The sequence below is a fragment of the Pteropus vampyrus genome, unplaced genomic scaffold, assembly GCF_000151845.1.
Source record: "Pteropus vampyrus isolate Shadow unplaced genomic scaffold, Pvam_2.0 Scaffold65, whole genome shotgun sequence".
Classification (NCBI taxonomy): domain Eukaryota; kingdom Metazoa; phylum Chordata; class Mammalia; order Chiroptera; family Pteropodidae; genus Pteropus; species Pteropus vampyrus.
This window is the reverse complement of record NW_011888846.1, coordinates 3,209,343-3,220,637: the sequence shown is the minus strand read 5'-3', so window position 1 is coordinate 3,220,637 and position 11,295 is coordinate 3,209,343. Positions and strand designations below refer to the sequence as shown.

The 11,295-nt window shown below is 47.8% G+C and overlaps 2 protein-coding genes across 2 annotated transcripts; both read left to right on the top strand.

Annotated features, from left to right (window-relative positions):
- Positions 1-434: 434 nt before the first annotated feature.
- Positions 435-8,147, top strand: LOC105292851 (testis-expressed protein 35). Its single transcript, XM_023531269.1, has 8 exons — positions 435-701; positions 1,332-1,400; positions 2,298-2,354; positions 3,056-3,115; positions 6,834-6,898; positions 7,123-7,315; positions 7,665-7,708; positions 7,916-8,147. Exons 1-8 carry the CDS (start codon positions 612-614, stop codon positions 7,974-7,976), a joined length of 639 nt encoding a protein of 212 aa, XP_023387037.1. The 5' UTR covers positions 435-611; the 3' UTR covers positions 7,977-8,147.
- Positions 8,148-9,409: 1,262 nt separating this feature from the next.
- On the top strand, positions 9,410-10,635 carry LOC111740534 (testis-expressed protein 35-like). Its single transcript, XM_023531226.1, has 3 exons — positions 9,410-9,507; positions 9,732-9,924; positions 10,525-10,635. The coding sequence occupies exons 1-3, from the start codon at positions 9,410-9,412 to the stop codon at positions 10,633-10,635; spliced, it is 402 nt and encodes a 133-aa protein (XP_023386994.1).
- Positions 10,636-11,295: the final 660 nt, after the last annotated feature.

Below are 11,295 nucleotides of genomic sequence, written 5' to 3'. Positions count from 1 at the left end.
ACGCTGAGTAGAGATGCAGGGCGGGGAGCGGGGACATAGAGGGTGCCTTGATGAATCCTTGGCTTTCCTTTCTCTGTTCCGAGCACGGAGTGGCCTGTCAGGCTGGAAGTGGGGTGGGATTGATCGCTGGCCTTGGGGTGGAACAGGGAACACATAATGCCCCCTCTCCCTTGACCACTCCAGGAGCCGTGACCCCGTGCCAGGCCTGCGCCAAGCCCACATCTAAGGTGTACAATAACCTTATTATATAAATGTAATTTTCACCCCCATTTTACAGAAGAGGAAATGGAGGCTCAGAGAGGTTAAATAACTTGCCCAAGTTGACATGGCTCGTAGGAGGACAGCTGAGATTAGAACTTCAGCCTGTGCTCCTGAAGTAACACTGGCACAGGTTCCTTAGAGTGCGTGCCCGCCCAGGTACCCCGGCAGCGAGAGGCTGCCTGCCGGATGGGCATGCGGATGCCCCTAGCAGGTGTATAACAACGTAACAGAATTTGAGCTGTTTTGAATCAGAAGCTGGGGAATGTGCAGTCCTGAGCTCACGCACAGTCGGACAGGCAGGATTGGGTAGAGGGTTCTGCAAGGGCCAGGTGTCAGCCTCCCCACGCCCGATGCCCGACAGGCCGAATCCCAACCTCCTCTCTCTACAGAACAAGAACTACAAGGCAGTTTGCCTGGAATTGAAGCCAGAACCCATCAAAGTAAGAAGCTATTTTGAGGCCACGATGATATCCAGGCCTGAGACTCGTGGGGAGGTGACCTGGAGTCAGGGGTCATTCGCTATGGCTGGTGGCCAAGACCTGTCCCAGGTGCTGGGGGTACATTGAGAGACAGATAAGCTCTCTAATCTCATAGAATGTCGCATTAGTAACTAATCAGATACATACATGAATAAGGAAAAATTCCGTAGGGTTACCTGCTATGCAGAGAATTAAACCAGGGAGACATGACTGGGGGGCTGCTGTAGACCAGGCGTCAGGAAAGGCCTTCATCTGGGCTGAGAGCTGAAGGACTAGGCTCCAGCCACTCAAAGCCTGAGCCGACACTGAGAGTGGTAGAAACGGCATGCACAGGGGCCCGAGGCAGGAATGAGCTCGGCTGTTCAGGGACAGAGAGCTGAGGCCCAGTGGGCCAGGAGGGGAGTGGGACAGGGCGAGCACAGAGAGAATAGAAGGATGGAGGAAACTGCTGTGCGGGTAGATGGGGCCACCAGCTCTCACCTATTCGCTCTGGCCAGAAGGGAGGAACAGAAACTCAGGATGATCTCTCCTGCCTTACTGACCACACACCTGCAGTTTCCAATACTCTGTGTTTCTGGTTTCAATCAACAGACATATGACTATAAAAGAGTTAAACCAGAAGGGCCATTTACCAAACCAGGAGGGACAAGGGGGCTAAAGGTAGGCGTTCGTTGGGATCCAGGGGGTGGGGGTGGGGTCAGCCCAGTGAAGAGGTGGCGGGGGAGGGGCGGTGAGCTAAACAGCTTCCAAGGCAAGTATGGCTGTGCTTCAGCCCTGTGACTTCCTTCCCTCCAGTTCTTTTTGCTTGTTTTAACTAGTTTGAAACAGTTTCAGACTTATAGAAAAGTTTCCAAAAATGACACAATGAATTTGCCCAGATTCCCCAAACGTTGACATTTTCTCATGGTCCTCTCCCTCTCTCTCAATACATAGATATTCACACATACATCTATATATATTATATATATAATATATATATATATGGTTCTTGAACCATTTGAGAGCATGTTTCTCTCAAATTGCAGTGTATGTTGTCTACAGACAAGAACATTCTTACATAGCCACAGTACAATTATTAAAACATCAACATCAGGAAATTAATATTGATATAATACTCATCTATAGCCTTTATTCTAATTTCAACAATTAGCACACTAATGCTTTTCATAACAAAAGAAAAAGCAGCTCTTTTGGTCTGGGATCCCGTCTAGGATCGATCGCTCCCATCTGGGTTCCATAGGGCCAGTCCCCTTTCATTTGGGACAGTCCTTCCATCTTTGTCTTTTGGGACACTGACATTTTGGAGGATTCCAGATCATTTATTTTGGAGAATGTCCCTCAATCTGAGTTGTTTGTGATTAGATTTAGGCTGTGCCTTTTTCGACAGTCACACCACAGAAGTATCAGGAGACACATGATGTCTGTATGTCCCGCTGACCTATCTTCTTGACAATACCCTTTCTTTCCTCCTTAATGAGAAGTATTTCTCTTTTCCTCTTCTGTCCAGGCCCCGGGATCTTTCCTTTACTCCTTCTCTTCCCTATTTTATTTCCTCAGAATGAACTCAGGGAGGTGAGGGAAGAGCTCAAGGAAAAGATGGAGGAGATAAAACAGGTAAGGGGGTGAGACTCTACAGGACGGGAAGGGAAAGCATGGGTAGCTTCAAGGGAAATGCAGCGCCTGACTTTGGTGAAGGAGGCCAGGACCTGCACAGAAAAAGCCATCAATGAACTCAGACTGAATCCCCTCTTAAGTGCTGGGCAGCTGAGGATAGCTATTTCTTACTTGTTTGAAGCTTAAACTCAATTTTTGACAAGGACTCTCTGATGTCTTATGGATGAGGTTTGGGAGATATAGCTTTAGTGACAGAGTGAGAGGGGCTTACTGGAATTTGGGGACAGATAGGGGACAATTCCATTCTCCTTATTTGTCTTGCCTGAGCAAGCTGCAGAGCAAGACCTCTCTTTTTGTTTCTGTGATGGAACCACCTAGAACGTGCTTATGAAGAAAGAGAATGCTCAGCCAAGAGGTGGCACAGGTGCTATGGTCTGAGCTCCACATGGAAGCCCTGCACTGGCCTGATCTAAGTTGTGCCAAGGCTGGGCAGTGGTGATGACTTAGTGGTACATGCACCAAAGTCCCCTCATAGACTCCTTGGGAAGAACATGGCTCTATGGCTCTAACAGGCCATCATTAATTCATTCCCTGAGCTTTAACCAGCTCACTCCAGAGGGGCAGCTGCTGCCCTTTGCTTAAAATGCCCCAAAGATGACTCTACAGTCAATAACACGCTCTGTGCCTTTCTTCCTCAATAGATAAAAGACGTAATGGACAAGGATTTTGACAAACTCCAGGAATTTGTGGAGATTATGAAGGTAAGCATTTACCAAGTGCCTTCCACAGGCCGGTGCAACATTAGACTTTACAGAAGGAGATGCCAGAGCCTGCCCTGCAGGTGTTTGCAACTAGTAGGAGACCCAAACTCTGCTGCAAGAAAGAATTAAACGACAAGCACAAGCTAAATGATAACTGGATGTGAGTCAGTTAAGTGTTTGGAGACGTGAGTAGGGAGGGTGGGCTGGAGTAACCAGAAATGCCTTTATAGAGAAAGGGAGTCTTAAGGTGAGCCTCAAAGCCTGCATTGGAAGCTTCATGCACATCTAACCAGAAGCCCATCAAGATTATTTCTGAACTCAACAATCACTAAGAAGATCATCTAGATTCTGGAATAGTGGTTCTCAGACTCTGGTGTGTTTCAGAAGCACCAGAAGCACGAATTAGTAAAGCAGAGCCCAGGTCCTTTAGGATGGGGCTTGCAACCTTGGATTTTTTTCATGTTCCCCAGGTGAAAGTTTGAGAACCACCAATGTAGAAGCATAATAGGCAAAAGAAGATATCTATAAATTTTTCAAGAGTTGTTACTACCCCTACCATACATTAGGACTAAACGTCCTAATAAAGCCACAAAAATCAAATTTAGGTGGTATAGCCCCAGAATAACCAGACAAGTGAATGAAAGCAGCCTTGATGAGCCTGGAACAGCCTCTCTGCCAAGAGCGTTCTGAGAATCACTTTTGAGGATCTCTAAAATTTGTACCCCGGGCCCTGGCCCAGGGGAACTGAATGCAAATCTCTCGGGTGGGGCGCACCTGTTAGTGACGCCGACGGTCCTTCCTGGGTGAGAACCAGGTCCTCGGCATTTTTGCAGCAGTTACTAACCTTGACTACAGGTTGGAGTCGCCTGGACTGTGGCTTTCTGCCCAGGCTGCCCGGTCAAAGTTACGATTACATCAGAACCCCTTGGAATGAGGTCCAGGGTCAGCAGTTTTTAAGATTTCCGGGTGATTCTATGTACATCCAAGGCTGGGAACCCCAGCTCTATAAAATTTAAAAATATGATAAAGATGATTTTTTTAAATGTCAATGAGAAGGAAAGGATTATTTAATAATATTACCATTTCTTGAATATATGATGAAAAAGCTTAATTCAGTTAACTCTGTGAACTGAAATAGTCTACAAGTGAATTTAAATAATAAAAACCAATGAGAAGAAAGAATATATAAGTATTTATCCAGATGTTCTAAGCGTAAATACAATGGAAGAAATCACAAAGGATATATTGATATATTTGACAATATAAAAAATTTTGAAATGATAACAGAAAAGCATCATATACAGAGTTAAAAAGTAAAGCACAATTTTGGAGAAACAATTTTTCACAAATATGATAGACATAGATAAAAGGTTTTTATCTGTAACATAAAGCCCACACAAATCATTAAGAACCAAATATAAAAACGGGACAAAGGTAGGAACAGACAATCCACAGAAGAGAATATAACTAAAAAGCAATAAACATTAAAAGCGTTTACTTCCTGAGTAATCAAATAAGTGCAAATGAAAACAATAATTAGATAATTGCCGCATTCAAATAAGCAGTTTTAATTTATGACAATTATAGAACAAGGCAGGAATGCTCTTATACTGACAAGAGTACAAGTTTGTACAAAACTGAAAAGAAAGGAATTGGACTAGAGGTATCAGAAAATATGAAACTCCCTGACTTATCAATTCCACTTCTCAGAATTTAACTTACGAGAATAATCAGAACTCCAGCATGGATGTGTGTGTGTGTGTGTGTGTGTGTGTGTGTGTGTGTGTGTGTGTAAAGATGCTCATGACAGGGTTATTTATAATAGCAAAAATTTGGAAACAAACAGAATTTTTAAGAGGTGAATAGCCAAATAAACTATGGTTTATCGGTATAATGAAAATTAGGAACTTTAGAGACAGTGTTTAGAAAGAATGCTTATAATGAGAAGTAAAAAAGCAAGATACAAGTAATATATACAGGCGGATCTCAACTAAAAGAAAAGAAAGAGATAAGTAAATATATAGAAAAAGGACTAGAAAGAAATATACCAAAAGGTTAATAGTTATTTGCAGGTGATGATTATTTTTTCTTTTATATTCTTCTGTATTACCCAAATTTTCTACATTAAAATGCAATCACGGTCAGTGTTTCGTTAGTGGAGAGGACTGGGTCTCCAAAGGCACAAAGGAGGCTATTTTGGGCAAAGGCACAGCTTGCGTGCAGCTGGGGAGCAGGATGAACATGCAGTGAGGAGACCAGTCATAAAAGTGGGATCATTTGGGAAACTTGTGAGAAACAAAATGGAAAGGGCACCAAGGCAGTGGTGATGAAGGCTTTTGAAAGACGGGCAGACAGGTTGGGACCTGGCTGTGTAAGCAGTAAGAGGCCTCTGGAGACTTTCAACCAAAGAACATGCGAGAAGCAGCACTTCAGAAAGCTGAGCTGGCAGCTGTTTGCAAGGTGGCCTGGGGCCCCCCGGGGAGCAGGCAGGGGCTGCGTGGAGCAAAAATATCTGACGGGAAGCTGCAACCAGCTCAAGGTGAAGAAAGCTGGACCAGGTGTAGGAACAGAAGGAAAGGTACCTTTGAAAGATGCATTGAAGGAAAATTAGCATTCTTTGTGACCGATTCAACAACACAGAGAATGAAAAGAGGCACGCATCCACGATGACACCAGAGTTTTCATCTGTGCGATTAGAAGAAAGTGGTGACAATGACAAGGAGAGTTAGGAAACAGAACTAATTTAGAGGAGAAAATGAGGTCAGTTTGGGACATGAGTTTGAAGAGATGGTTAGACATGTAAGAGTATGGGACATTTTGACTTCAAGGATATTTTGACTCTATGGATGTTAATATTTAATTCAAAATTTATAGTAACATTTAAAAATGCTCTACAAGAAGGTATTTTTTGAAATCATCTCCACCCAGACAGTATCATTCTTTGATCAATTTCCTACCACAGTTCAGTAAATTGTTATCAAATCTTTCGTTTTTACTAAAATTATTTTTCTTGAAGCAAATCATTTTTCATTTACATTTTATAATGTTCGATCTAAACCTATTTTTTCCGTAACAAATGTTACCCATGATAACATCTTAGAATTTCATTTGTGACCACTATTTTTTAATTTTCTCAGGTCAAATTTATAGATCTAAACTTTGCCAAGAAGATTTTACTATTCTTTCAATTCTTAGTAAATGATAAATGCAAAGTGTCATTAGAGCTACTATTAGTTTTATTTTGTGTTGACTATTTCTGCCAGGAATTGGGTAAAAGATGGAGCGAACACAAATACACAAGTTCTGTGTACGTGCTGGGGTCAAAACATTGGGGGCAGAGTATCTTGGGAGGAGGGGGTCACATGATTTCTTTTCTTGGTTCCATCACTTCATAGGCCTTGAACCAAGTCCGACAATGGTTTCATCCAAGTGTGAGCTCAGGTAAAACAGTTCCTGGCCTCTGACTCACCTGGAGACTTTGGACAAGCCCCTAATGATTGCACCTGTTGCTCAGCCTCGTCATAGAATGGGGGAGGGGAAAGGGGGTGGCAGCCTGTGTCATGTATGCTCCATAGGCCACCTCACGCAAAGCCAGTGAGGATTCTCGAGGAAGTAAGATGCCAAAGTGATCTCTGAGTTGTTCGCAGACAGAGGCAGGAGAAAGGGATTTCAAGAGCACTTCAAGATGGTGATTCTGGCTTTGAATTGTGTCTTGAAGGAAATGCAGAAGGATATGGATGAGAAGATGGATGTTTTAATAAATATACACAAGAACAGCAAGCTGTAAGTATAATCCGCACCCACCTCTACTCATCCCTAAAGAACCTCCCCCTTCACTTGGCTAAACATCCTCGGGGGTCAGAGGACCTCAGACTGCAAGGAGCTGTCTTGGTTTCTCTTGCCCCAGTGGCTTGGAGTCAAGGCCTTCCACAGCCACCCATGCTATGGTTATCTCTTTGTCATGTTGGAAACTGTCCCCCCAACTCTGCCCCTCCCTGACTCCCCAGTCCCCTTAGAAGAGGAACAAAGGAGCATCAGGAACTCAGGCTGACTGGCAAGACTGGCACCGACCCACAGCTCCGGTTCAAGGAAATGGAGGGAGCTGATGGCGCATCGCTTAGTCTTCACAAGAAAATTTTGGCACCACAGAAACCAAAAAAAGACCCGCTGGATTCCCTTCATCAGTGTGGGGCCCGCTATGTAAGTGAAGCCCTGCCTCTGCCCTGCTGAGGGCTGCGTTTCAAAAGCCCTTGGCTCCTGCTCCCCCACCTCCCTGGGCCTTCTCTGCTCCGGCACCTCTGGCCCTCTGGCGTGAGGGGCCTGGTCCCCACCTCCGCGGGCCCAGGATGCCTCTGGAGTGTTGCCCTCTAGGCCTGGGGAGATCACTGAGTCATGACCAAGTAGGACTCAACCCTGGATATGCCTGTCCCCAAGAGCCACTGTATCGTTCTGTCCTTTCCTATAGCAAGACTTGACGAGGTGCCCAGCAGGCTGGCCATCTTGGACCAGGGAAAAATGATCTTTCTTGTGCCGTTTCTGTCCTCTACAGGAGAAATGTTTGTTGTGTGCCCTAAAGAACAACTACAATCAGGGGTAGGTAGACCCACAGGAGAAGTGCCGGGTCTCAGGCGGGTGCCCCATCAGCCCTAAGGCAGACCACACCCACTCGGTCCCAGAGCACATGGCACCAGGAAGGAGGACGTGGGTAGCTCAGCCTGGAGGCTCCACGGAGGGGAGGTCGCCTCGCCAGCAGCTGACCTGACCTTGCCTCAGCTTCCTGCCTTTCTCTCTGTCTAACAGGAAACTGCCACACCAGGCCTGGGCACCCTTATCACCCTTGGAATCTGGAGCTTCATTCTGATGTACCTGTGCTTCAGCCCCTACGTGACTGAGGACGTGCTTCCAACGTAGCCAGCAGCTCTGGATCATCCGCCCCCGTCCTTGGCCACACAGCAAAGGCTGTTGCCCTCCTCCACTCTGCCCTGCCCAAGGCCGCCCTCCTCCCAGATTAAAATCTTCATTTAAAATCAAAGGAGGTGTCACCGGTGTGAATATCAGCCCCAAACCTGAGTGTACAAAGAGTGTCACTCTTTTTTTATTCTAAACAGACATATTTCAGACTCCAACTCCTCTTCCTGCTCCTGGTGGATGAGTGGAAAATTCTGTCTTGGTCACCCTTGGGACCATCTCCCTCCTCGTGCCCACCATCTCCCTCCACCCCACCTGGTTCTGCAAAGGTCCCAGGTTGGAGGAGAGGGGAGGCCCCGAGAATATCAGATGCCATTGCATGTGGTCACAGGAGACACCCCCACTGTCCTGGCCACCTGCTCCCTCCGTGTTCTTGGCTCCTGCACTGTGTGTGTTGGGGTGGGGGCAAGAGTCTTGGGCGATGTGGGGAACCCCCAGGCCCAGGGTCTCGCATGCATGGGGACCCAGTGCCCTGGCGCTCACAGGGAACTTGGTCCCCTTGGGCTCCGAGAATCCATCCTCCCTACCCACCGAAAGGAGACGTGTGTGTTTGTAGCCCCCAGTCTGCTAACGGAGGGATGAGGAGGCTTGGCCGATGGCTCGAAATGGGGGTAAGGAAAGATCCAGGGAAACGGGGTTTCAAGGAGCCGCCCTGCTTCGGGCGTGATTATTCGGCTCCAGTTCGATGGAGAAGGAATTAATGGTATTTCACACTTCACTTCACACCAGCTCTTATTTGCTTCATCTCTTTGCTCAGTCTGCCGCTTTGACTTTCAGTCAGTCTAGTAAATAATCGATCAAGTATTTAATGGCTACATAGCATCGAGCCGTGTGTCGGGTGCTTCAGATATACATTTAAAAACCAAACCAAAACCAAAACAAAACACAGGCCTTGCCCTCCAGGAACTTATAGTTTTAAAGGAGATGGTAAAGCTCTATATTAAAAATATGGACCACGGGGTCAAAACATTGGGGGCAGAGTATCTTGGGAGGAGGGGGTCACATGATTTCTCTTCTTGGTTCCATCACTTCATAGGCCTTGAACCAAGTCCAACAATGGTTTCATCCAAGTGTGAGCTCAGGTAAAACAGTTCCTGGCCTCTGACTCACCTGGAGACTTTGGACAAGCCCCTAATGATTGCACCTGTTGCTCAGCCTCGTCATAGAATGGGGGAGGGGAAAGGGGGTGGCAGCCTGTGTCATGTATGCTCCATAGGCCACCTCACGCAAAGCCAGTGAGGATTCTCGAGGAAGTAAGATGCCAAAGTGATCTCTGAGTTGTTCGCAGACAGAGGCAGGAGAAAGGGATTTCAAGAGCACTTCAAGATGGTGATTCTGGCTTTGAATTGTGTCTTGAAGGAAATGCAGAAGGATATGGATGAGAAGATGGATGTTTTAATAAATATACATAAGAACAGCAAGCTGTAAGTATAATCCGCACCCACCTCTACTCATCCCTAAAGAACCTCCCCCTTCACTTGGCTAAACATCCTCGGGGGTCAGAGGACCTCAGACTGCAAGGAGCTGTCTTGGTTTCTCTTGCCCCAGTGGCTTGGAGTCAAGGCCTTCCACAGCCACCCATGCTATGGTTATCTCTTTGTCATGTTGGAAACTGTCCCCCCAACTCTGCCCCTCCCTGACTCCCCAGTCCCCTTAGAAGAGGAACAAAGGAGCATCAGGAACTCAGGCTGACAGGCAAGACTGGCACCGACCCACAGCTCCGGTTCAAGGAAATGGAGGGAGCTGATGGAGCATCGCTTAGTCTTCACAAGAAAATTTTGGCACCACAGAAACCAAAAAAAGACCCGCTGGATTCCCTTCATCAGTGTGGGGCCCGCTATGTAAGTGAAGCCCTGCCTCTGCCCTGCTGAGGGCTGCGTTTCAGAAGCCCTTGGCTCCTGCTCCCCCACCTCCCTGGGCCTTCTCTGCTCCGGCACCTCTGGCCCTCTGGCGTGAGGGGCCTGGTCCCCACCTCCGCGGGCCCAGGAGGCCTCTGGAGTGTTGCCCTCTAGGCCTGGGGAGATCACTGAGTCATGACCAAGTAGGACTCACCCCTGGATATGCCTGTCCCCAAGAGCCACTGTATCGTTCTGTCCTTTCCTATAGCAAGACTTGACGAGGTGCCCAGCAGGCTGGCCATCTTGGACCAGGGAAAAATGATCTTTCTTGTGCCGTTTCTGTCCTCTACAGGAGAAATGTTTGTTGTGTGCCCTAAAGAACAACTACAATCAGGGGTAGGTAGACCCACAGGAGAAGTGCCGGGTCTCAGGCGGGTGCCCCATCAGCCCTAAGGCAGACCACACCCACTCGGTCCCAGAGCACATGGCACCAGGAAGGAGGACGTGGGTAGCTCAGCCTGGAGGCTCCATGGAGGGGAGGTCGCCTCGCCAGCAGCTGACCTGACCTTGCCTCGGCTTCCTGCCTTTCTCTCTGTCTAACAGGAAACTGCCACACCAGGCCTGGGCACCCTTATCACCCTTGGAATCTGGAGCTTCATTCTGATGTACCTGTGCTTCAGCCCCTACGTGACTGAGGACGTGCTTCCAACGTAGCCAGCAGCTCTGGATCATCCGCCCCCGTCCTTGGCCACACAGCAAAGGCTGTTGCCCTCCTCCACTCTGCCCTGCCCAAGGCCGCCCTCCTCCCAGATTAAAATCTTCATTTAAAATCAAAGGAGGTGTCACCGGTGTGAATATCAGCCCCAAACCTGAGTGTACAAAGAGTGTCACTCTTTTTTTATTCTAAACAGACATATTTCAGACTCCAACTCCTCTTCCTGCTCCTGGTGGATGAGTGGAAAATTCTGTCTTGGTCACCCTTTGGGACCATCTCCCTCCTCGTGCCCACCATCTCCCTCCACCCCACCTGGTTCTGCAAAGGTCCCAGGTTGGAGGAGAGGGGAGGCCCCGAGAATATCAGATGCCATTCCATGTGGTCACAGGAGACACCCCCACTGTCCTGGCCACCTGCTCCCTCCGTGTTCTTGGCTCCTGCACTGTGTGTGTTGGGGTGGGGGCAAGAGTCTTGGGCGATGTGGGGAACCCCCAGGCCCAGGGTCTAGCATGCATGGGGACCCAGTGCCCTGGCGCTCACAGGGAACTTGGTCCCCTTGGGCTCCGAGAATCCATCCTCCCTACCCACCGAAAGGAGACGTGTGTGTTTGTAGCCCCCAGTCTGCTAACGGAGGGATGAGGAGGCTTGGCCGATGGCTC